Source organism: Pristiophorus japonicus, chromosome 5 (genome assembly GCF_044704955.1).
Source record: "Pristiophorus japonicus isolate sPriJap1 chromosome 5, sPriJap1.hap1, whole genome shotgun sequence".
NCBI lineage: Eukaryota > Metazoa > Chordata > Chondrichthyes > Pristiophoridae > Pristiophorus > Pristiophorus japonicus.
Window position 1 is genome coordinate 116,943,511 of NC_091981.1, and position 24,129 is coordinate 116,967,639.

Genomic DNA, 24,129 nt, shown 5'->3' on the forward strand with positions numbered 1-24,129 from the left:
TGGGCATGATGGGTCCAATTTCCTGGTCCGGGGTGGTGCCGTTGATCCTTTGGGTGTGTGTTGTGGGCTCAAAAAAGGTGGTATCTGTTGTGGGTTGTTCAGGGCAGTCTGTGAACCGCAGCCTCGTTTGGTCCAGGTACTTTCTTCAAATTTGTCCGTTGTCTAGTTTGACTACAAACACCCTACTCCCTTCTTTAGCTATCACCGTGCCCCCGATCCACTTGGGACCATGTCCATAGTTTAGCACATACACAGGGTAATTCAGATCAATTTCCCATGACACAGTGGCGCGACCATCGTTTACATTTTGTTGCTGCCGCCTGCTCTCTACCTGATCATGCAGGTTGGCGTGAACCAGCGACAGTCTGGTTTTAAATGTCCTTTTCATGAGTAGCTCAGCCGGGGATACCCCTGTGAGCGAGTGGGGTCTCGTGCGGTAGCAGAGCAGTACTCGGGACAGGCGGGTTTGGAGTGAGCCTTCTGTGACTCGTTTAAGGCTCTGTTTGATGGTTTGTACTGCCCGCTCTGTCTGCCTATTGGAGGCTGGTTTAAACGGGGCCGAGGTCACATGTTTGATCCCATTGCAGGCCATGAATTCTTTAAATTCGGCACTGGTGAAACATGGCCCATTGTCACTGAACAGTATGTCAGGCAGGCCATGGGTGGCAAACATGGCCCTGAGGCTTTCAATGGTGGTGGTGGCGATGTTTCCCGACATTATTTCACATTCAATCCATTTTGAAAAAGCATCCTCCACCACCACTAGGAACATTTTACCGAGAAACGGGCCCGCATAGTCGACATGGATCCTCGACCATGGACTGGAGGGCCAGGACTACAAACTTAGTGGTGCCTCTCTGGGTGCGTTGCTCAACTGAGCACATACGCTGCATTGCCGTACACAGGACTCGAAGTCAGAGTTGATACCGGGCCACCACACATGGGATCTGGCTATCGCTTTCATCATTACTATACCTGGGTGTGTGCTATGGAGATCCGAGATGAACGTCTCCCTGCCCTTTTTTGGTAGCATTACGCGGTTACTCCACAACAGGCAGTCTGCCTGAATGGACAACTCGTCCTTTCGCCACTGGAATGGCTTGATTGGCTCTTGCATTTCAACGGGGATGCTGGCCCAGCTCCCATGCAGTACACAGTTTTTTTATTCGGGACAGCAGAGGATCTTGGCTGGTCCAAGTCCTAATCAGGCAGGCCGTGACAGGAGATTTATCATTTTCAAACGCTTCCATGACCATCAACAAGCCTGCGGGCTGTGCCATTTCCACCCCCGTGGTGGGCAATGGTAGCCAACTGAGAGCATCCGCACAGTTCTTGGTGCCTGGCCTGTGGCGGATGGTATAGTTATACACTGATAGTGCGAGTCCCCACCTTTGTATGCGGGCTGAGGCATTAGTATTTATCCCCTTGTTTTCAGCGAACAAGGTTGTGAGGGGCTTGTGATCGGTTTCCAGCTCAAATTTGAGGCCAAACACGTACTGATGCATTTTCTTTACCCTGAACATACACGCTAATGTCTCTTTCTCAATCATGCTGTAGGCCTTCTCAGCCTTAGACAAGCTCTTGGAAGCATAGGCGACAGGTTGCAACTTCCCCACAACGTTAGCTTGTTGTAATACACACCCGACTCCATACGATGATGCGTCACATGCAAGCACAAGTCTTTTACATGGGTTACACAATACAAGCAGCTTGTTGGAGCATAAAATGTTTATGGCTTTCTCAAAAGCAATTACTTGGTTTTTTTCCCCATACCCAGTTCTCACCTTTACGCAATAACACATGTAGGGGTTCTAAAAGGGTGCTTAACCCCGGTAGGAAGTTACCAAAATAGTTGAGGAGTCCCAGGGACGACTGCAGCTCCGTGACGTTCTGTGACCTGGGCGCGTTCCTGATAGGCTCTGTCTTGGCGTCTGTGGGCTGAATGCCGTCCGCCGCGATCTTTCTCCCCAAAAACTCCACTTCTGTTGCCATGAAGATGCATTTCGACCTCTTCAGCCGCAGCCCTACACGATCCAGTCGCTGGAGGATCGTGTAGGGCTGCGGCTTTGTAGGTGCTCGGCGTTGTCCCGACCCGTGACCAATATGTCGTCCTGAAAGACCACCATGTGTGATACCGACTTGAGTAGGCTCTCCATGTTTCTCTGGAAGTCGCTGCAGCCGACCGAATTCCAAACGGGCATCTGTTGTAGATGAACAGTCCCTTGTGCGTGTTGATGCAGGTGAGGCCCTTCGAAGACTCCTCCAGCTCCTGCAACATGTAGGCCAAAGTCAGGTCGAGCTTGATGAACGTCTTGCCGCCTGCCAGCGTCGCAAATAGGTCGCCTGCCTTCGGTAGCGGGTATTGGTCCTGCAGCAAGAAAGGATTAATAGTTACTTTATAATTGCCATAAATCCTGACCATGCCATCACTTTTGAGTACTGGAATAATCGGGCTGGCCCACTCGCTGAATTCCACTGGGGAGATGATGCCCTCGCATTGCAGCCTGTCCAGCTCGATTTCCATTCTCTCCCTCATCATGTGAGGTACCGCTCGTGTCTTGTGGTGAATGGGTTGTGCCTCTGGGACCAAGTGGATCCGCACCTTCGTCCTGGAAAAGTTTCCAATGCCTGGCTCAAAAAGGGAAGGAAATTTGATAAGAACCTGGGTACATGAGGCCTCATCGATATGTGATAGCGCTCGGATGTCATCCCAGTTCCAGTGGATTTTGCCCAGCCAGCTCTTTCCAAGCAGTGTGGGGCCATCGCCCGGGACAATCCAGAGTGGCAGTTCGTGCACCGTGCTCTCGTAGGTGACCTTGACCATGGTGCTGCCCAAGACAGTGATAAGCTCTTTGGTGTACGTTCTCAGTTTCGTGTGGATGGGGCTCAGGGCTTGTCTGAATGCCTTGTTGCACCACAGTCTCTCAAACATCTTTTTAGTCACGGTGGATTGGCTAGCGCCAGTGTCCAGCTCCATGGCTATGGGTAAGCCATTCAATTTTACGTTTAGCATTATAGGTGGACATTTCGTCAAAAATGTGTGCACCCCGTGTACTTCAGCATCTGCCTCCTCTCTCTGAGGCTCGAAATTGCTTTGATCCACCATGGACCGATCTTCCTCTGCCACGTGGTGGTTAGCATGTTTTGCCAAGCTTGCGGCTCGTGTGCAAGCTCGTTGGAGGTGCCTCATTGTTCCACAGCTCTTGCAAACATACCCTTTGAAGCGGCATGAATAGGCTGAATGGAAGCCTCCACAATGCCAACAAGGTGTGAATTGCCTTGCATTCATCCTTTGTTGGGGACTCTGAGTCATCTGGGTCACCTGAGGCCTGCTGGCAGTTGCAGACTCGTGGGTTCTGCCCTGTACATTTCTGCTCGCAAACACAGTTCCAGTTAATTTATGAACATTGCTAGCACTTGTGTGCTGAGAGATTTGTTTTGTGTTATCACTGGTGGACATAAACGCTTGTGCTATCTTAATGACCTTACTGAGGGTCGGTGTTTCTACAGTCAAAAGTTTTCATAGGATGGTCTTGTGGTTAATGCCCAGTACAAAAAAGTCTCTGACCATTTGCTCCAGGTAGCCATCAAACTCACATTGTCCTGCAAGTTGCCTTAACTCGGCGATGTAGCTCGCCACTTCCTGACCTTCAGATCGCTGGCACGTGTAAAACCGATACCTCGCCTTCAGCACGCTCTTCCTCGGGTTAAGATGCTCCTGAACCAGTGTACACAACTCCTCATACGACTTATCTGTGGGTTTCACTGGAACCAGAAGATTCTTCATGAGGCTGTAGGTCGGTGCCCCGCAGACTGTGAGGAGGACCGCTCTCCTTTTTGCAACGTTTCCTTCTCCGTCCAGCTCGTTGGCTACAAAGCACTGGTCTAGCCATTCGACATAGGCTTCCCAGTCCTCACCCTCCGAGAGCTTCTCCAGGATGCCCAGTTTGCTGCACCTTTGCGTTGGATTTGTATTCTCGTCGCCAGTTATTGTGTTCCTAACACAGATGAGGCTGCACACTGGGAGGTTAAAGTAACAGTGACCCCAGTCTTTAATAAGACACTCCAGAGTGAGGAACAGGCCTTAGGGGCCATCTTATATACAGTGCTCCCAAGGGATGCCGGGATCACTTGGGACTTCAGGGGATGAGCTCCCTGGTGGCGGAACATCGGAGTGCATGCTTTACAGATACACAACAGTTGGGGTGGTCTTGGACCTGGCCTGGAGATGACGAAGGTTGAACATGTTCCCACTGGTTCTGTAGTTTAGTTCCACTCCAGCGGGGAGCTTGTTGACTATGTGGCGGCAAGAAAGATTAAGAGGGTTGGGGCGATGACACAGCCCTGTTTGACCTGGTCCGGATGTGGATTGGGTTTGTGATGGATCCGTTGGTAAGGATCACGGCCTGCATGCCGTTGTGAAGCAGGCAGAGGATGGTGACAAACTTTTGGGGGCATCCGAAACGGAGGAGGACGCTCCATAGACCCTCGCGGTTGACAATGTCAAAAGCCTTTGTAAGGTCGAAGGAGGCCATGTATAAGGGCTGGCGCTGTTCTCTGCATTTTTCCTGTAGCTGTCACGCTGCAAAGATCATGTCCGTTGTGCCCTGTAGGCGACGAAATCCGCACTGCGACTCCGGGAGGAGCTCCTCGGCCACGGGGAGAAGACGGTTGAGGAGGACTCTTGCGACAACTTTCCCAGTGGCTGATAGCAGGGAGATTCCCCTGTAGTTGCTGCAGTCGAGCTTGTCCCCTTTTTTACCTATGGTCATGATCACTGCATCTCAGATCTCCCGGTGTGCTCTCCTCCCTCCAGATGAGAGAGATGAGGTCATGTATTCGCGCCAACAGTGCCTCTCCATCATACTTCAGTGCCTCAGCAGGGATTCCATCCGCTCCCGTAGCCTTGTGTGTTTTTAAGCTGTCTCTGGCTTTTTCTACCTCGTGCAGTGTTGGGCTTTCACTGAGGTGGACCTCAGGCTTCCCACCACTTACGAGTAGATGTTCAAGAGCAGCCTCTATGATGGCAAACTTACTCAGTGACATTATATATGGATAGAGGTCACTTCTTCACTGTGCACTTGGTTGACACCATTTTTTGTGTTTCGCTTTACAATTGACAGCCACTACTGAATTGAAAGTATTTAATAAATCAAATTAGACGTGATCCAATTTGTGTTAAGTGTGTATAGAATTCAGCATCAAGAGAAAGAGGATACTAAATACGAGATTTTTCTTTGAAATTTCTATGACTGAAAAAAGTTATACTCGACTCGAGAACAGTGTTGCTGTCATTGGTATTTGAATGTTTATACATTCGAATGTCGTTCCTTTTTCTACGATTATAAAGGGGCTGTTAAACTGCTTAAAATAAATAAATACGTGTGTTAAAGAAGCAGAGGAATAAATGAATAATTTAAAATGAATAACTTAAGCATTAAGCTATTAATATTGGCAAAAGTAATTTCCAGACTGTAGTTTGATACAGTGTAAGATAAGAGAAGTAAACCCATAATCCTGCATTACCAGTGGGGAATTATGTTTGCAGGGATTGTGAGGGAGAAAATCCCCAGTGCCCCGATTTGGGGTATAACCGACTCGGGCGAGACTTCCTGCGCCCGGCGCGGATGTCCAGTCCCGGTCGTGAAATTGCGGTTACTGCCCCTCAAGAGGAAGTGGAGCGCAATCTCACTTCCTCTTGGGGCGGGTTCCAGGGCGCGTTGGTCAGCGGTATGCAACTCAATGCCCCTCCCCTTCAGTTAAAGGAGAGGGCCGATGTGTACTTTGCATGTCCTCTGATGGTCTCCAATGAGCCCACTCCCACCGGATGAAAACTGTTTCGTGCCCCATTAGCGCCCCCCAGAGGCACTAACGGGCATCACTAAACAGGGCAATTTCGACCCATGTTTGCAGATTGTGGCCGAAATTGCCCCTTTCTATAAGATCTCTGGCCGCCTGAAAGCGGGGGCCATGGGTCGATGCGGAATGGCCGCCATTTTAATAATTGCCCATCCTCAGGTTTGGAGCGGTGTAGGGGACCGCTCCTCCTGTCTTCCGGCTGCAGCGTGCATACGCCGACTCCATACCGACCGGCGGGTACCCCTTCCCGAAACTGCCCCTCAGGAAATTGCCCTTTTCCCGGAATTGCTCTGCGGGATAGGCACCTCCGCCGGTCGGTGCCACTGACAGCTTTTGCTGCCAATACACTCTCTGTGGCTTGGCGGGGTGGCCGCCCTTAAAGGGGAGGTGGTGCTGCCGGTGAAGCAATGTTATTTTCTTTTTCTTGGCCTCTTTGTCTGGCCTGACCGAAACCCTTCCTGGTGGCCCAGTGGTAGCCACTGACGTGGCTGCAGAATTTGCAGCAGCCCTCCCCTTTAACTGATGGGGAGGGACGTTGTGACATGCCATCGCGATGATGTATCAGTACGGCGCTGATTGCATCAGCTACTCTGTCCTGCCCCCACTTCTGCTCCGCTAGAGATGGCTACTCCGCCCCACCCCCACTTCCACCCCGACGATGAGGCCACTTCTGCCCTGCTCCAAATAAAACCCCCGAAGCACTGAGTTTCTACGGTTTGGCCACCCCATGCATTGGAGTGGCCGGAACAATTCAAGAGCAGTAGGTGCGACTCGTTTCGGGCGGTGGACAATTTCGCCCCCAGTGTGTTTGCAGCAATTGTGTTTGCAGCAATTGATAGGTGTGTTTGCAGAGATTGGGTTTGGGAATTAGTGTTAGGGATAATGCGAGTTGCTCAGATGGAAGACTGGCTGAAAGTGGTGTACCCCAGGGATCATTGCTGGTTAGACTTTTGCTCACAATATTTATAGATGATTTGTGCATAGGGATCACAAGCTCAAAATTTCCAAACGGTACAAAAGTAGAGGGCTTGACAAACCGTAAGTAGAACAGCAAAATAAATGTCAAGACAATGAAGAAGAAAGCTGAAGACTGCAAGAAGACATCAATGAACTGGTCAGGTCGGCAGAACAGTGGCAAATGGAATTAAATCCGGATAAGTGTGAGGGTAATGCATTTGGGGAGGGCTAACAAGGAAAGGGAATACACATTAAATGGTAGGATACTGAGAAGTGTAGAGGAACAAAGGGACCTTGGAGTCAGGTCCACAGATCCCTGAAAGTAGCAGGCCAGGTCGATAAGGTGTTTAAGAAGGCATACGGAATGCTTGCCTTTATTAGCCGAGACATAGAATACAAGAGCAGGGAGGTTATGCTTGAACTGTACAAAAAACTACAGCTAGAGTACTGCTTGCAGTTCTGGTCACCACATTACAGGAAAGATGTGATTGCATTGGAGAGGGTACAGAGGAGATTTACAAGGATGTTGCCGAGAGTGGAGAATCTTAGATATGAGGAAAGATTGGAGAGGCTGGGTTTGTTTTCTTTGGAACAGAGGAGGCTGAGGAGAGACCTTATTGAGGTGTATAAAATGATGAGGGTTTAGCTAGAGTGGATAGGAAGGACCCATTTCCCTTAGCATGATCTTCTTATGATCCCTCTCCTGTGATCCTCTGGCCGCCCCACCTCCCCCCCCCTCCCCGCCAATCTTCTTCACACCCTCCGGATCCTTCTCCGGTCGCACCTCACCCCTCCCACCCTCTGGCTCCGACGTGATCCTTCCCTCCCTCTTCTCTGCAGGCTAGAGCTGCAGGCCTACCCTCTTGGAGCCAGGCAACTTCTCAATCTGCCTGGTTGCAGGTGGGAAACATGCAAATCAGGCCCGGACATTAAATTTGACAGGGCCTGCGGGAAACCCGTTCTCCCCCTCCGCCCACCCCGGTGAGTTGGCCTCACTCCCAACCTGCCTTCTCCATTAAAATTCAGCTCCATTTGACTTATACACATTTTGGGTTTTATAAATAGGGGCATAGTGTAAAAAAGCTTAGAGTTTATAATATATTTTATAACTCAACTGTAGGGCCACAGTTAAGAGTGTTATGTGTCGTTTGTAGAATTTCATACTCGAAAGGAGGTTAAAGCCACAGCAAGCATTCAGTGCGGGAGATGCCAAAAATGAGAAACTATACTATAAGGAAAGACTTGAGATTCTGGGCCTATTTCCACTGGAATCGAGAATGCCAAGAGGGTATTTAATAAAGGTACTTAAAGTTATGAAGGATTTTGATTGGGCAAAAAGACAAATACTATTTCCTCTGGCTGCAGAGTCAGTAAAGAGAGGTCATCGGTTTAAAACTGTCACTAAGAGTGAGGTGAGGATAAATTTATGCAGAAAGTTGTTGGAGCATGGAATGCTTTGCCACAGGGAGTGGCCAGACAACATTCCATCTTTTAAGGGAAGAGTAGATAAATATTTGAAGCAAAGGAAGAGACAGGGCTCTGGGGAGTGAACAGGGCAGCGGGATTTATTTTTGATTGCTCCAACAAAAGGCCAGCACAGACACAATGGGTCGAACAGCCTCCTTCTGTGCTATAAACTTCTGTAGTTCTGTGGCTCTAAAAGCACTTTGTTTTACAGTGTTCTAATTTTATTTTGTAATATTCAGCATTAAAATGCTTCAAAGGACAGGAAATATTTAAAGCGTTAATAGTCTGCCAGGAATATTGAGATGTTCACCTGTAATATAGGAAGGAAATGATGGTACAATTAGCATTGCTATGGTTTCAAACTGCATCACAATTCTTATTTAGTCATGACAATGCTGAGGACGTGCAGCACTGTTGCTTATTTTTAAACTTTCTTGAGCTTTTATGTTTTTAATCTTTGTCATCAGCAGAGACAGACAGAGTGGCACCATTACAGTTTTAATTATGCATATAAACTGGTTTGTTCTAAGTGCCGTTAAAATGCCACCATTGCTTTTCACATTCTACAGCTTGCTGATTTTGCCAATAAAAAGCCCTAGGCAACTGTCCTACCCATTGCAGCACTTGCCAAAAAGGCTCCCAAGCACACTGCTGGCAATGGAATGTCGCCTTTTCAGTGCAAGTACAAGTAACAAGACTTTAACAGACAGCAGAATCTGCCAAAGCGCTAGTTTCTCTCCACCACACACAATACTGGTATTGTTCAAGAGTCATCGCACAAGGCACACTAGGTTTTCAGAAGTTGCTACAAAGACCATGAAGTCACTTCTCTTTGCTGCTTGGAAAAATCCCCAGGATCTTTTCATAAACTATTGACTGCCCATATGACTGAGAGCTGCTCTCTTTGCAAACAGTACACAGTATGAGAAAACTTAAACTGCAGAACCCCTTTTGCATCATGTCGGGGGGATGGGGAGGCAGGGTGCGAGAAAGAAGGCAGGAGAAGAATCGTAATAACATACATAGGTCAATTAACAGTCATCGTGGAGAGGGAAACCAGCACATTAACATAAACAATGCAAATTATACAATAGTACTTTATTAAGTTTGTTTAATGAGGGAAAACCATGGCTGCATTGATATCTTTGGTTCTGGGGGAGGTGGGACCAGTACAAACCGGACAGTCTGCACCTGGGCAGGACCGGAACTGATGTCCTAGGCAGAGTGTTTGCTAGTGCTGTTGGGGAGGGTTTAAACTAAAAAGGCAGGGGGATGGGAATCTATGCAGGGAGACAGAGGGAAGTAAAAAGGGGACAGAAGCAAAAGGTAGGAAGGAGAAAAGCAAGAGTGGAGGACAGAGAAATCAAGTGCAAAAATCAAAAAAGGCCACATTACAACATAATTCTAAAAGGACAAAGAGTGTTAAAAAAACAAGCCTGAAGGCTCTGAGTCTCAATGTGAGGAGCATTCATAATAAGTTGGATGAATTGACTGCGCAGATAGCTGTTAGCGGATATGATGTAATTGGGATTACGGAGACATGGCTCCAAGGTAACCAAGGCTTGGGAACTCAACATCCAGGGGTATTCAATGTTCAGAAAGGATAGACAGAAAGGAAAAGGAGGTGGGGTAGCATTGCTGGTTAAAGAGGAGATTTATGCAATAGTAAGGAAGGACATCAGCTTGGATGATGTGGAATCTATATGGGTAGAGCTGCGAAACACCAAAGGGCAAAAAACATTAGTGGGAGTTGTGTACAGGCCACCAAACAGTAGTAGGGAGGATGGGGATGGCATCAAACAGGAAATTAAGGATGCGTGCAATAAGGATACAGCAGTTAACATGAGTGACTTTAATCTGCGTATTGATTGGGCTAACCAAACAGGTAGCAATACTATGGAGGAGGATTTCCTGGAGTGTATAAGGGATAGTTTTCTAGACCAGTATGTTGAGGAACCATCTAGAGAGCAGGCCATCCTAGATTGAGTCTTCTGTAACAAAAGAGGATTAATTAACAATCTGGTCATGCGGGGCCCCTTGGGGAAGAGTGACCATAATATGGCAGAATTCTTCATGAAGATGGAGAGTGACACAGTTAATTCAGAGACTAGGGTCCTGAACTTAAAAAATGGAAACTTCGATGGTATGAGATGTGAATTGGCTAGGATAGACTGGAGATTGATACTTAAAGGGTTGACGGTGGATAGGCAATGGCAGACATTTAAATATCACATGGATGAACTACAACAATTGTACATCCCTGTGTGGCGTAACAATAAAAAAGGGAAGGTGGCTCATCCGTGGCTAACAAGTGAAATTAGGGAAAGTGTTAAATCCAAGGAAGAGACACATAAATTGGCCAGAAAAAGCAGCAAACCTGACGACTGGGAGAAATTTAGAATTCAGCAGAGGACTAAGGGTTTAATTAGGAGGGGGAAAACAGAGTATGAGAGTAAGTTTGCAGAAAAGATAAAAACTGACTGCAAAAGCTTCTATAGATATTTGAAGAAAAAAAGAGTAGTGAAGACTAATGTAGGTCCCTTGCAGTCAGAATCAGGGGAATTCATAATGGAAAGGAAATGGCAGACCAATTGAACAAATACTTTGGTTCTGTCTTCACTAAGGAAGACACGAATAACCTCCCGAAAATACTAGGGAACTGAGGGAAATCCTTATTAATCAGGAAATGGTGTTAGGGAAATTGAAGGGACTGAAGGCTGATAAATCCCCAGAACGTGATAGTCTGCATAACGAAGTGGCCCTAGAAATAGTGGATGCATTGGTGGTCATTTTCCAACATTCTATAGACTCTGGTTCAGTTCCTATGGATTAGAGGGTAGCTAATGTAACCCCACTTTTTAAAAAAGGAGGGAGAGAGAAAACAGGGAATTATAGACCGGTTAGCCTGACATCGGTAGTGTGGAAAATGTTGCATTCAATTATTAAAGATGTAATAGCAGCGTGTTTGGAAAGCAGTGACAGGATCGGTCCAAGTCAGCATGGATTTATGAAAGGGAAATCATGCTTGACAAATCTTCTAGAATTCTTTTGAGGATGTAACTAGTAGAGTGGATAAGGGAGAACCAGTGGATGTGGTGTATTTGGACTTTCAAAAGGCTTTTGACATGGTCCCACACAAGAGATTAGTGTGCAAAATTAAGGCACATGGTATTGGGGGTGATGTATTGATGTGGATAGAGAACTGGTTGGCAGACTGGAAGCAAAGAGTGGGAATAAAAGGGTCCTTTTCAGAATGGCAGGCAGTGAGTAGTGGGGTGCTGCAGGGTTCAGTACTGGGACCTCAACTATTTACAATATACATTAATGATTTAGACAAAGGAATTGAATGTAATATCTCCAAGTTTGCAGATGACACTAAGCTGGGTGGCAGTGCGAGCTGCGAGGAGAATGCTAGGAGGCTGCAGGGGGACTTGGACAGGTTAGGTGAATGGGCAAATGCATGGCATATGCAGTATAATGTGGATAAGTGTGAGGTTATCCACTTTGGTTGAAAAAACAGGAAGGCAGATTATCTGAATGGTGACAGATTAGGAAAAGGGGAGGTGCAACAAGACCTGGGTGTCATGGTACATCAGTCATTGAAGGTAGGCCTGCAGGTACAGCAGGCAGTAAAGAAGGCAAATGGCATGCTGACCTTCATAGCGAGGGGATTTGAGTATAGGAGCAGGGAGGTCTTACTGCAGTTTTTCCAGGGCCTTGGTGAGACCACACCTTGAGTATTGTGTGCAGTTTTGGTCTCCTAATCTGAGGAAGGATGTTCTTGCTATAGAGGGAGTGCAGCGAAGGTTCACCAGGCTGATTCCTGGGATGGCAGGACTGACATATGAAGAAAGACTGGATCAACTAGGCTTATATTCACTTGAATTTAGAAGAATGAGAGGGGATCTCATAGAAACATATAAAATTCTGACGGAATTGGACAGGTTAGATGCAGGAAGAATGTTCCCAATGTTGGGGAAGTCCAGAACCAGGAGTCACAGTCTAAGGATAAGGGGTAAGCCATTTAGGACCGAGATGAGGAGAAGCTTCTTCACTCAGAGAATTGTGAACCTGTGGAATTCTCTACCACAGAAAGTTGTTGAGGCCAGTTCGTTAGATATATCCAAAAGGGAGTTAGATGTGGCCCTTATGGCTGAAGGGATAAAGGGGTATGGAGAGAAAGCAGGAATGATGTACTGAAGTTGCATGATTAGCCATGATTATATTGAATGGTGGTGCAGGCTCGAAGGGCCGAATGGCCTACTCCTGCACCTTCTTTCTATGTTTCTATGTTTCTACCAACACAACAGCTTCTTCTTTTAAGTTCCCATAAGGCACTTTATCAGGGGCACTGACATTTTCATGTTTGATGGGGATGGCAGATAATTTATTCCCTGTACCGTTTACTACCCATCTTTGGTATTGCTACATATGGTCCAAATACCACACTGCTTTCCTATTACAGCAGCCTTTCATTGTGTATGGAAGCCTCCGATATAACTTGTGTTGCTCATGAATCCTTAATAGAAAACCTTTATAAAACACATTAGGCACTCCTAAACAAAATGCTGCAGAGAGGGTGCATTAATTGTATCGATTACCAATACATATTTAGCAAAAGCCAGAAACAATTAAAGATGTAAACTGAAGGCAAACTATTAAAGTACTGTAAAAAAAAAGTAGCCTTAGAATTACCAAACATAGGTTTTGGCAGCAAGATTATTTTAGGGATATTACCTCCATCCCCCATTTTCCAGATAATGGATTAACACAGCAGTTAACAATGATTGATCCTGTAAATAAAACAATAATTTAACCAATTATAATGGGGAAGTCCAATTAACTTAAGTAAGTCTGCCATTTCCAATCATTTAAACCCCTTACGCCACTATAATTCAGATTCAAACCAGACTTATTTTTTCCAAGTTAAGTTAACACATTCAATTTCATTTTTGTTTAATACATGAGAAAATTTGCAAAGTAATGTAAGTGTATTCTGATTTATCATGAAGCGATACCGATAATATTTTTCTGACACTGCTGCTTACTCCAATACATGCAGCAAAAGCTGTTAGTATTACACTATGATAACCAGATGCTTCCAATGGCTACTTAGCAAAAGTTTACAACTGTAACATTTTTCTGAGGAAATTAAATTCTGTTTCAACGTGCGCAGGCCTCTAGATGTACACAGCATTGCCAAGACTTGGGAATTTCTTACAAGATCTATCGATTTTGCTTTGCTCAAGAAGATGATAGTACTTGCAATACCTTAATGATTTATTGATTCTGCACTGTTATTTTAATGTGTCCAATTCACTTGGTTGGCAGTGGGAAAGAAAGCTTCTCTCTCTTTCTCTCGCTCTATTATCATGAATAACGTAGATTAAAGAAATGCAAAAACAATAAATCATTAAGATATTACAAGTGCTAGGAATGTTGTGAGCAGAGCAAATGTTATAGATTTTTAACAAAATCACTGGTGTTGACAACGCTTTGTATATAGTACAGTAATAGAAGGCGCGACCCAGAAGATAAATGAGCACTACATGTAACAGAAAATTCTACTAAAAACTGCAACAAAGAAGGCAAAATGGCAACATGTTGCAGGTTTACTTTGTGTCTATATAAAATAGTAGTGGGCAAATTGTAGTAAGGAGACAATGTGACCAGACAGTGATAAAAATAATGAAATAACCGTACAACATTTCAGTCAAATAAGTCATTTCAAAAATACACAAATAAGATTTCTGATGGTTGCACTTAATCTTTCTCTTGACTGACCTTCAAAGGACTTGAAATGATTTTTCCTTAATGCAGTCCAGTAAATAGCACTATGCTCCTTATTGAAATAAAATAAAAATATCAAACTTTTATTTCCAAGAAATTTGTGCAATGAAGTAGTAGTTATCCACTAAAAAGTAGGAAACTACAAAAAAATAAGGGAGTGTTTTTCCAAGAATTAAATACAGCAAGTATGCACAGTCACATTAATATCTATCGTCCTTTGATCACTTATATGAATGGAAAAAGTCATTGAAAGTATAAAGCATGGAAACCCATCTTATACTCTAACCAGCAAAACAATACCCACTATTACTAACCTATGTATACATTTTCCATTTCAACTATTTACAACAAACTGGCAGCTGAGCTTGGGAAGGACCCAGTAGATTCTGCACAAGGTCACCATCCGAAACAAACCGGCACATTGGCCCACAGTGTGAATAGATACTGGGCCAATACTCACTGAAGAATGGCCTTTAGAGAACTCCAGAGAGCTCCAGATGCCTACATTTCAGAGCTGCAAGCTACAGACTTATTGGATTCTGACCAGTTGATGAAGAGATTCACTACAACTATTTTGGTTGTAAAACAATAAATCAAGTGCCCCCTGATTAAAGGGGGCGGGGCGGGGACACACACACACATACACACACCAAACATTTTCAAACAAGTGCCCCCATTTTTTTGTTTTTTGGGTTTTTTTTTGAGGGCACTGAAACACAAATTATACAAGTGCCCCCTGGTTAAAAGGGGGGTGGGGATTCACCACAGAGCCCATCTCATCCACCAGATGCATCAGTCAAATTGTGTAATGTGATGAAATGTTGGTGTTCATCTGCATGAAACCAGATTGCACAATCACACAAGCATTTATTAAATGGTCTGAAGTTTCAAGTCAATTCCTTCTTTCTGTGTGTCATGGCTGTGTTGTGAGGATGGGGAAGGGCCAGGACCAGCCCACTGTGACTGGTGTATTCCTTCTTGTAGTAATGGACCCTTCAGCTTTTGATTGAGCTCCAGAGGAAGAGAGGTGTGATGTGGGTCAGCAACAGTGTACAGGTTGAATTCCAGATCTCTTGGAGCGGATTTTCGGGTCTTCTGCACTCCGTTGCGGTGGCAATGGCGGCAGTGAGGTCTTCTGGGCGGGCGGTCAGCCTCCAGTGCCCCGCAGAAATCCTCGGGTCCGGTTTTGCGGCAGCATGGAGCAGCACCACCCGGAAGGTGTGCAACGTTCCTGGTTGCGACACAGGCATGAGTTTTGACTACAGCCCGACCCGTATGCCACCGAAGCACGTCCCGCAGAGAACACCTGGGAAATCAGGCGGTCAAACGATACCAACTGCAGAGAGATAGTAATGGACTCCTAAGGTGATTGCTTTTTCTTTAAAGTTTTTTTCGATTTATGTTGTGGTCGCGTGGGCAATGTTTTGAGAATGTTTTGTGGGGTTTGTTTTTAGGGTTTTTTTCCTTCCCAGGGTCTCTTGGAGCGTTCTCGACCCAGCTCTTTAGCTCGGAATTTTCCCATGCTAGCATCCAAGAGAGGTGTGAAATGCCTCCCTTAGTGCTGCGCCCAGCTGCCCAATTTTACTTACTGAAGCGCAAACTGTTCCCGGGCGCAAACTTTACCGCCCCGAAATCATCATAGCCAAAAATCCAGCCCCTTGTCTTCGGGTTGTGCGATGCTTCCCTACTCCAGATATCTCATTGCTCTTCTCCTCCAAAGCCACGATGGGGGTGTTGAAGTGGTTTCAAGGGTATAGATGAGGCGGTACCATCTATGAAGATATGAAAGAATATATTTTTTTAAAGTGACTTTGGACTGTCTATGAACTTCAGATGTTTTTACAATGAGATGTGCCCAAAGGTAACTGAATTAATAATTTATTTATTTACAAATAGTGCAGTAATCAATTATGGGTAATAAAATTTGTGTGTCTTTTTTTCTAAAGAAACGACATGTATCACTCACCAGAATTTCAAAGGTCAGATGGGCTGATGCTGTCTCCATCATCCAGAGTGTAGTAGAGTTTGGCAATTTTGGCTTCTGTTCATGCCAACCCTTTTTTTTGAAGAATTCCACCTTCTTTGCTGTTAGTGACAGATGAACCATTTAAAAACAGGCCTAACCAGTGGAAATGGAAACCTAGATGTCTACTGGTGTTGCAGACCCGCAGACTGTTGAGCTTGGGAAGTGCTCCAAGCCAATTTCAGTGTGAGATCATCACCATTCATTGTTGAAGCAAAATACATACTGAGAGAAGCAGGCAGAAAAGAACTAAAGAATATCAGAGATAACTGCAATTTTCAAAAAAGGGCACTGGAGGTGAGGCTCCTTTATTAAAATATTGAATTTGTTAAAGTAGTCTTCAACTAGCATTAGGTAAAACTTAGAGGTGGATAAGGATTGGAGAAAAGAGAAGAAACAGGGAATATTAATTAGGGGAGTAATATCTAACTGGGGAAATGTACTCAATGGAGTATCCCATGGATCAGTGCAAAGGCCCCTATTGCTCCTGATCTACATAAACCACCTGGATTCAAAATCACAAAGTAAACTGGTCAAATTTGCAGATAATACTAAACTGGGAATGGGGAGAGCAATATATTATGAATTAAACAGCCAAGGACTTTTTAAGGGACCTAGATAATAATTGCAAGTGGTCAGAATGATGGCAGATGAAATTCAATGCAGATTGGTACAAGGTCTGAAGACATTTGAATAAAAAATGGTGTACATGTTTAATGAATGGCTTTGTACTAACTCAGGAGAGACTGAAAGTCTTCTCATCCCTATTTTAAAATTCCCCCATGGCCTCGCCCCTCCCTATCTCTATCCCCTTCTCCAACCCTGCAACCCTCCGAGATATCTGTACTCCTCCAATTATGGCATCTTGCGCATTCACAATTTTAATCGTTCCACCATTGGTGGCCCTGCCTTCCACTGCCAAGGCCCTAAGATCTGGAATTTCTTCTCTAAATCTCTTTGCCTCTCTTTCCTGCTTTAAGACACTCCTTAAAACCTACCTATTTTGCCCCAATATCTCCTATGTGGCTCAGTGTCAAAATTTATTTGATAACACTCCTGTGAAGTACTTTGGGATGTTTTACTATGTTAAAGATGCTATATAAATACAAGTTGTTGTTGAAAGAGATGTAGGTGTAGTTGTGGGATAAATCCGACCATGTCTAGGCATCGCACAGCAGCGATTAACAAAACACAGAATGCGGAGCTATATTCCCAGATGAGTAGATTGTAAGTCTGAGGCTGCTATGCTGAAGTTGTACAGTACCTTGGTTATGCTGCACCTTGAATATTGATTCAGTTCTGGTCACTGAAGACACAAAGGAAACATCTGAGTCCTGGAAGTGGTGCAGCGAAGGGCCACAAGAGTGATCCCTAGCATCGAAGGACTAAGTTTATGAGGTAAGGTTAGAAATGTTTGAACTTTTCAGTCTTCAAGTGAGATGACTGAAAGAGGACCTCATAGAGTTATATAAGATAGTAAATGGAGGAGAAAATGTTAAACCTGAGAATCATTTCAAGTTAAAGCACGACTGCATACAATGGGAGAATGGTACAAACTGATAAAAGGCAAATTCAGGATTGATGGCAGGAAGCACTTCTTCACGGAAAGAGTGAGCAATACCTGGAATGGTCTTCTGTGTAGGGGAGTAGAGGAAAAGCTCTGGAGTCATTCAAGAAGCAATTAGATGTTGATGATAGATTTTGTATATTTTTTAAGGAAAAATCAGCTAGATGGGCCAAAAGACGTCTTTCATTTGTATTTGTCTTTGTAAGCTTTGTGTCCTGAGAAAAGGAAATCCAATCCCCACCAACAGGAAATCTGGGCAGAATTTTCCAGAAGATTCTAAGTAAATTTGTTATTTTTATTATCTATAAATGAAACCTGAATACAGTAATGTTTAAACAGAGAATCAGATTTACCATTTAGATTCTGTTTCCAAATACAAACTATTATGCTTTCACATTTTCAGAAAATACAAATAGTGTATCTCTGACTTGGGTGAAACTTTCAAAATACTGAAAGTACTTCTCTTAAAGATTAGTACGAAATTAATGGTCGCTGCCACTCTGGAAGTGGCTGTCACCCACTCCAATGAACTGAATGGAATGGTTATCAGATATCTCAAGATGGCTACCTAACCCGTCTATGCAAATCTAAGGGGTAATTGAGCAATGCTGCACAAATGGTCTGTTGCTGTACTGTAATTTTTTTATGATTCTTGAACTATAAGCATCCCAAAATAACCCAAAACAACAAAAATTCATTCAAACTAAATGTGCAACTCCCATTACTTGACACTGGTGGGCTGCAACTACTAGATCATGGAGGAGAAAATCATATCCACTACACACCTCCTATCCTTCCTTTAAGCATTTTTTAATTTAATGTATTGTGCAATGGATTAAATAGTAGCCATTAGAGATTGGCAAGAACAGATGTAATAGAGAAGTGGAACTTAATGAGGACTTAATATGGTCAGTAAGGCTTTGGGTGTGCTGAACTTGATGTAATGTGGAGTTTGAAAGGACAGTAAGAGAAGCTTTGTACAAGTTGAGCCTGAAGGTGGCAAAGGCATAGAAGGGGGTTTGAGTGAGGTAAGGGTGGCGGTGGGCAGCTTGAACAGGCAAGAGGGAGGGAATGGAATTGGAGACTAAGATCCCGAGTTTTTGGCAGGAGGTGAATTGGACGATTTTGATCTTGCTGAAGTTAAGTTTGAAAAAGTACTGGCTCATCCAGGATGTCCAATAGACAAGCAATTGGAAAGCACAGTGGCAGTTGTGGGTGGTGGAGGAAAGTGACCCTTTCAACAGATGATATCACCGAGTGTAGCATGTACAGGAAGAGTAGGGAAAATCCGGGTGCACTCCTGAGGTAAACCTGAGGGGGCAGGAAATGTGCTGGCTGTGTTCAGACAGTTATAGAAAGTAGCTCGGTTAGCAGAGCCCACTACAGTAGTGGTTCCTTTTTTCTCTTCTCTGGTGGTTTCATAAGTAATTGGTACCAGTCAGCTCTGACCATAAATAATAAATACAAATCTCTATACAGGTGCCAGAGCTTGCGAGGCTCAAGTGCTAGCTAGGATCCTTCAGTACTGCCAGCCTCTATCTCCAGCAACAGCCTGTAATATGTTTGTTTGGAAAGCCTATCTGTTGTCACATTAATAGCTTCAATTCCACGGACTACAAACAGACAATTTATGAAAAACCTTGATCAACAAAATGAATTCTGTTCACAGCATCAGGCACCCCTACCTTGCATCCTTCACAGGCACTGACTCCATAGTGATAGCCTGATGACTTGTCCTGACAGACAAAGCAAGGTTTGTATACCCGTGGGGGTGGAATTGGGGACGGCGGACTTGGTACAATCTCTTCAGAACTGGTACTTTGTGTTTCAATTGCTGAAAAATAAAACAAAATATATGTATACATATTTAAAAAAAATAAGATTTAGGTTGCTGGATAGAGATAAAACCGCAGTAAATCAGATATATAAACTACCTTTCTCAAGATCCTTCTCCCATTGATGTGCTAATAACTCCACAGTAAGAGCGGGAGGAATAGGGTGACCATCATAACAGAAGTAGAAAAATACTATTTCATCCCAAACACTACAATGGATGGCTACCTAATCCACACTGCTACTGTCCCTCAGAGCATAGCCAATAAACTACTACTTCAACATGCCATCCATGTGTGTACAACCTGACTACCAATATTTGGTCCTATGAAGGCAGTGACAGTGCACAATGAAAACTTGATATGAAAATACATGTAAAGGGGATTGGTTGTTGACCTTTTCTTTCTCTGGAATGTGTTTCATTGGAAAAGAATGAAAATATTTGGTTAAAAATGGAATAATAATGACAATTCAGCCGACAGTTGCGATATCTAAAAATGCCATTGAATCAAGTTTCTGCGTTTGAATATATTGTGTTCCGAACACAGATGAGGCTGCACACAGGGAGGTTAAAGTAACAGTGACCTCAGTCTTTAATATGACACTCCAGAGTGAGGAACAGGCCTTAGGGGCCGGCTTTTATACAGTGCTCCCAAGGGATGCTGGGATCCCTTGGGACTTCAGGGAATGAGCTCCCTGGTGGCGGAACATGGGAGTGCATGCTTTACAGATACACAACATCACTCCCCCCCGCACAGTCAAAGTGAAAACTATTTACAAGGTGAGGCGGTCGGGAGCCTTTCTTTCCCTGGTGGACTGCCTCGGTACAAATATCTGTTCTGGTGTGTTGGCTGTGCCCTCGTTGGGCTGGCGTGTTGTTGGCCCTGCAGGGCTGCTAGGTGAGCCTGGCCTTGCTGGGCTGTTGGGCGTGATGTGTTCGATTTCCTGGTCCGGCGTGGTGTCGTTGATCCTTTGGGTGTGTGATGTGGGCTCGAAAAGGGTGGTGTCTGCTGTGGGTTGTTCAGTGCAGTCTGTGAACCGCAGCCTCGTTTGGTCCAGGTGCTTTCTGCAAATTTGTCCGTTGTCTAGCTTGACTACAAACACCCTACTCCCTTCTTCAGCTATCACCATGTCCGCGATCCACTTGGGACCATGTCCATAGTTTAGCACATACACAGGGTAATTCAGATCAATTTCCCGTGACACAGTGGCACGACCATCGTTTACATTTTGTTGCTGCCGCCTGCTCTCTACCTGATCATGCAGGTTGGGGTGAACCAGCGACAGTCTGGTTTTAAGTGTCCTTTTCATGAGTAGCTCAGCCGGGGGCACCCCTGTGAGCGAGTGGGGTCTCGTGCGGTAGCAGAGCAGTACTCGGGACAGGCGAGTTTGGAGTGAGCCTTCTGTGACTCGTTTAAGGCTCTGTTTGATGGTTTGTACTGCCCACTCTGCCTGCCCATTGGAGGCTGGTTTAAACAGGGCCGAGGTGACATGTTTGATCCCATTGCGGGTCATGAATTCTTTAAATTCGGCACTGGTGAAACATGGCTCGTTGTCACTGACCAGTATGTCAGGTGGCAAACATTGCCCTCAGGCTTTCAATGGTGGTGGTGGCGGTGCTTCCCGACATTATTTCACATTCAATCCATTTTGAAAAAGCATCCTCCACCACCACTAGGAACATTTTACCGAGAAACGGGCCTGCATAGTCAACATGGATCCTCGACCATGGTCTGGAGGGCCAGGACCACAAACTTAGTGGTGCCTCTCTGGGCGCGTTGCACAACTGAGTACATACGCTGCATTGCCATACACAGGACTTTAAGTCAGAGTCGATACCGGGCTACCACACGTGGGATCTGGCTATCGCTTTCATCATTACTATACCCGGGTGTGTGCTGTGGAGATCCGAGAGAAACGTCTCCCTGTCCTTTTTTGGTAGCACTACGCAGTTACCCCACAACAGGCAGTCTGCCTGAATATACAGCTCGTCCTTTCGTTGGAACGGCTTGATTAGCTTCTGCATTTCAACGGGGATGCTGGCCCAGCTCCCATGCAGTACACAGTTTTTTACTAGGGACAGCAGAGGATCTTGGCTGGTCCAAGTCTTAATCTTACGGGCCGTGACAGGTGATTTATCATTTTCAAACACTTCCATGACCAACAACAAGTCTGCGGGCTGCGCCACCATCAACAAGTTTGCTGGCTGCGCCATTTCCACCCCCGTGTTGGGCAATGGTAGCTGACTGAGAGCATCCACACAGTTCTCGGTGCCTGGCCTGTGGCGGATGGTATAGTTATACACTGATAGCGCGAGTGCCCACCTTTGTATGCGGGCTGAGGCATTAGTATTTATCCTCTTGTTTTCAGCCAACAGGGATATGAGGGGCTTGTGATCGGTTTCCAGCTCAAATTTGAGGCCAAACAGGTACTGCTGCATTTTCTTTACCCCGAACACACATGCTAATACCTCTTTCTCAATCATGCTGTAGGCCCTCTCGGCCTTAGACAAGCTCCTGGAAGCATAGGCGACAGGTTGCAACTTCCCCGCAATGTTAGCTTGTTGTAATACACACCCGACTCCATACAACGACGCATCACATGCTAGCACAAGTCTTTTACACGGGTTATACAATACAAGCAATTACTTGTTTTTTTCCCCATACCCATGTAGAGGCTCTAAGAGGGTGCTTAACCCCGGTAAGAAGTTATCAAAATTGCTGAGCAGTCCCAGGAACGACCGCAGCTCCATGACGTTCTGTGGCCTGGGCGCGTTCCTGATAGCCTCTGTCTTGGCGTCTGTGGGCCGAATGCCATCCGCCGCGATCTTTCTCCCCAAAACCTCCACTTCTGTTGCCATGAAGATGCATTTCGAATCTCTTCAGCTGCAGCCCTACGCGATCCAGTCGCTGGAGGACCTCCTCCAGGTTTTGTAGGTGCTCGGCAGTGTCCCGACCATGACCAATATGTCGTCCTGAAAGACCACCATGTGTGGTACCAACTTGAGTAGGCTCTCCATGTTTCTCTGGAAGATCGCTGCAGCCGACCGAATTCCAAATGGGCATCTGTTGTAGATGAACAGTCCATTGTGCATGTTGATGCAGGTGAGGCCCTTCGAAGACTCCTCCAGCTCTTGCATCATGTAGAACGAAGTCAGGTTGAGCTTGGTGAATGTCTTGCCTCCTGCCAGCGTCGCAAATAGGTCGTCTGCCTTAGGTAGCGGGTATTGGTTCTGTAGCGAGAAACGGTTAATAGTTACTTTATAATCGCCGCAAATCCTGACCGTGCCATCACTTTTGAGTACTGGAACAATCGAGCTGGCCCACTGGCTGAATTCCACTGGGGAGATGATGCCCTCGCGTTGCAGCCTGTCCAGCTCGATTTCCACTCTCTCCCTCATCATGTGAGGTACCTTGTGGTGAATGGGTTGTGCCTCTGGGACCAAGTGGATCCGAACCTTCGCCCTGGAAAAGTTTCCAATGCCTGGCTCAAAAAGGGAAGGAAATTTGTTAAGAACCTGGGTACATGAGGTCTCATCGACATGTGATAGCGCTCGGATGTCATCCCAGTTCCAGTGGATTTTTCCCAGCCAGCTCCTTCCAAGCAGTGTGGGGCCAATGCCCGGGACAATCCAGAGTGGCAGTTCGTGCACCTTGCCCTCGTAGATGACCTGGACCATGGCGCTTCCCAGGACAGTGATAAACTCTTTGGTGTACGTTCTCAGTTTCATGTGGATGGGGCTAAGGGCTTGTCAAATTTGCCTTGTTGCACCACAGTCTCTCAAACATCTTCTTACTCATGATGGATTGGCTAGCACCAGTGTCCAGTTCCATGGCTACGGGTCAGCCATTCGATTTTACGTTTGGCATTATAGGTGGACATTTTGTCAAAAATGTGTGCACCCCGTGTACTTCAGCATCTGCCTCCTCTCTCTGAGGCTCGAAATTGCTTTATTCCACCATGGACCGATCTTCCTCTGCCACGTGGTGGTTAGCAGGTTTTGCAGAGCTTGCAGCTCGTTTGCAAGCTCGTTGGAGGTGCCCCATTGTTCCACAGCTCTTGCAAACATACCCTTCGAAGTGGCATGAATAGGCTGAATGGAAGCCTCCACAACGCCAACAAGGTGTGAATTGCCTTGCATTCATCCTTTGTTGGGGACTCTGAGTCATCTGGGTCACCTGAGGCCTGCTGGCAGTTGCAGACTCGTGGATTCTGCCCTGTATATTTCTGCTCGCAAACGCAGTTCCAGTTAATTTATGAACATTGCTAGCTAGCACTTGTCTGCTGAGAGATTTGTTTGGTGTTATCACTGGTGGACATAAACGCCTGTGCTATCGCAATGGCCTTACTGAGGGTCGGTGACTCTACAGTCAAAAGTTTTCGTAGGATGGTCTCGTGGCCAATGCCCAGTACAAAAAAGTCTCTGAACATTTGCTCCAGGTAGCCATCAAACTCACACTGTCCTGCAAGTCGCCTTAGCTTGGCGACGTAGCTCGCTACTTCCTGACCTTCAGATCACTGGCACGTGTAGAACCAATACCTCGCCATCAGCACGCTCTCCCTAACACAGATGAGGCTGCACACAGGGAGGCTAAAGTAACAGTGACCTCAGTCTTGAATAAGACACTCCAGA

The 24,129-nt window shown here is 45.6% G+C and overlaps 1 protein-coding gene across 2 annotated transcripts in view; it reads right to left on the reverse strand.

Annotated features, from left to right (window-relative positions):
• LOC139264430 (retinoic acid receptor beta-like) overlaps nucleotides 1-24,129 on the reverse strand; it is a 358,884-nt gene that overhangs the window by 295,947 nt on the left and 38,808 nt on the right. For both annotated transcript variants that reach the window (XM_070880885.1, XM_070880884.1), the window contains exon 2: nucleotides 19,349-19,497. In XM_070880885.1, the coding sequence (XP_070736986.1) occupies nucleotides 19,349-19,497 (149 nt within the window). The remainder of the gene's footprint in view (nucleotides 1-19,348; nucleotides 19,498-24,129) is intronic.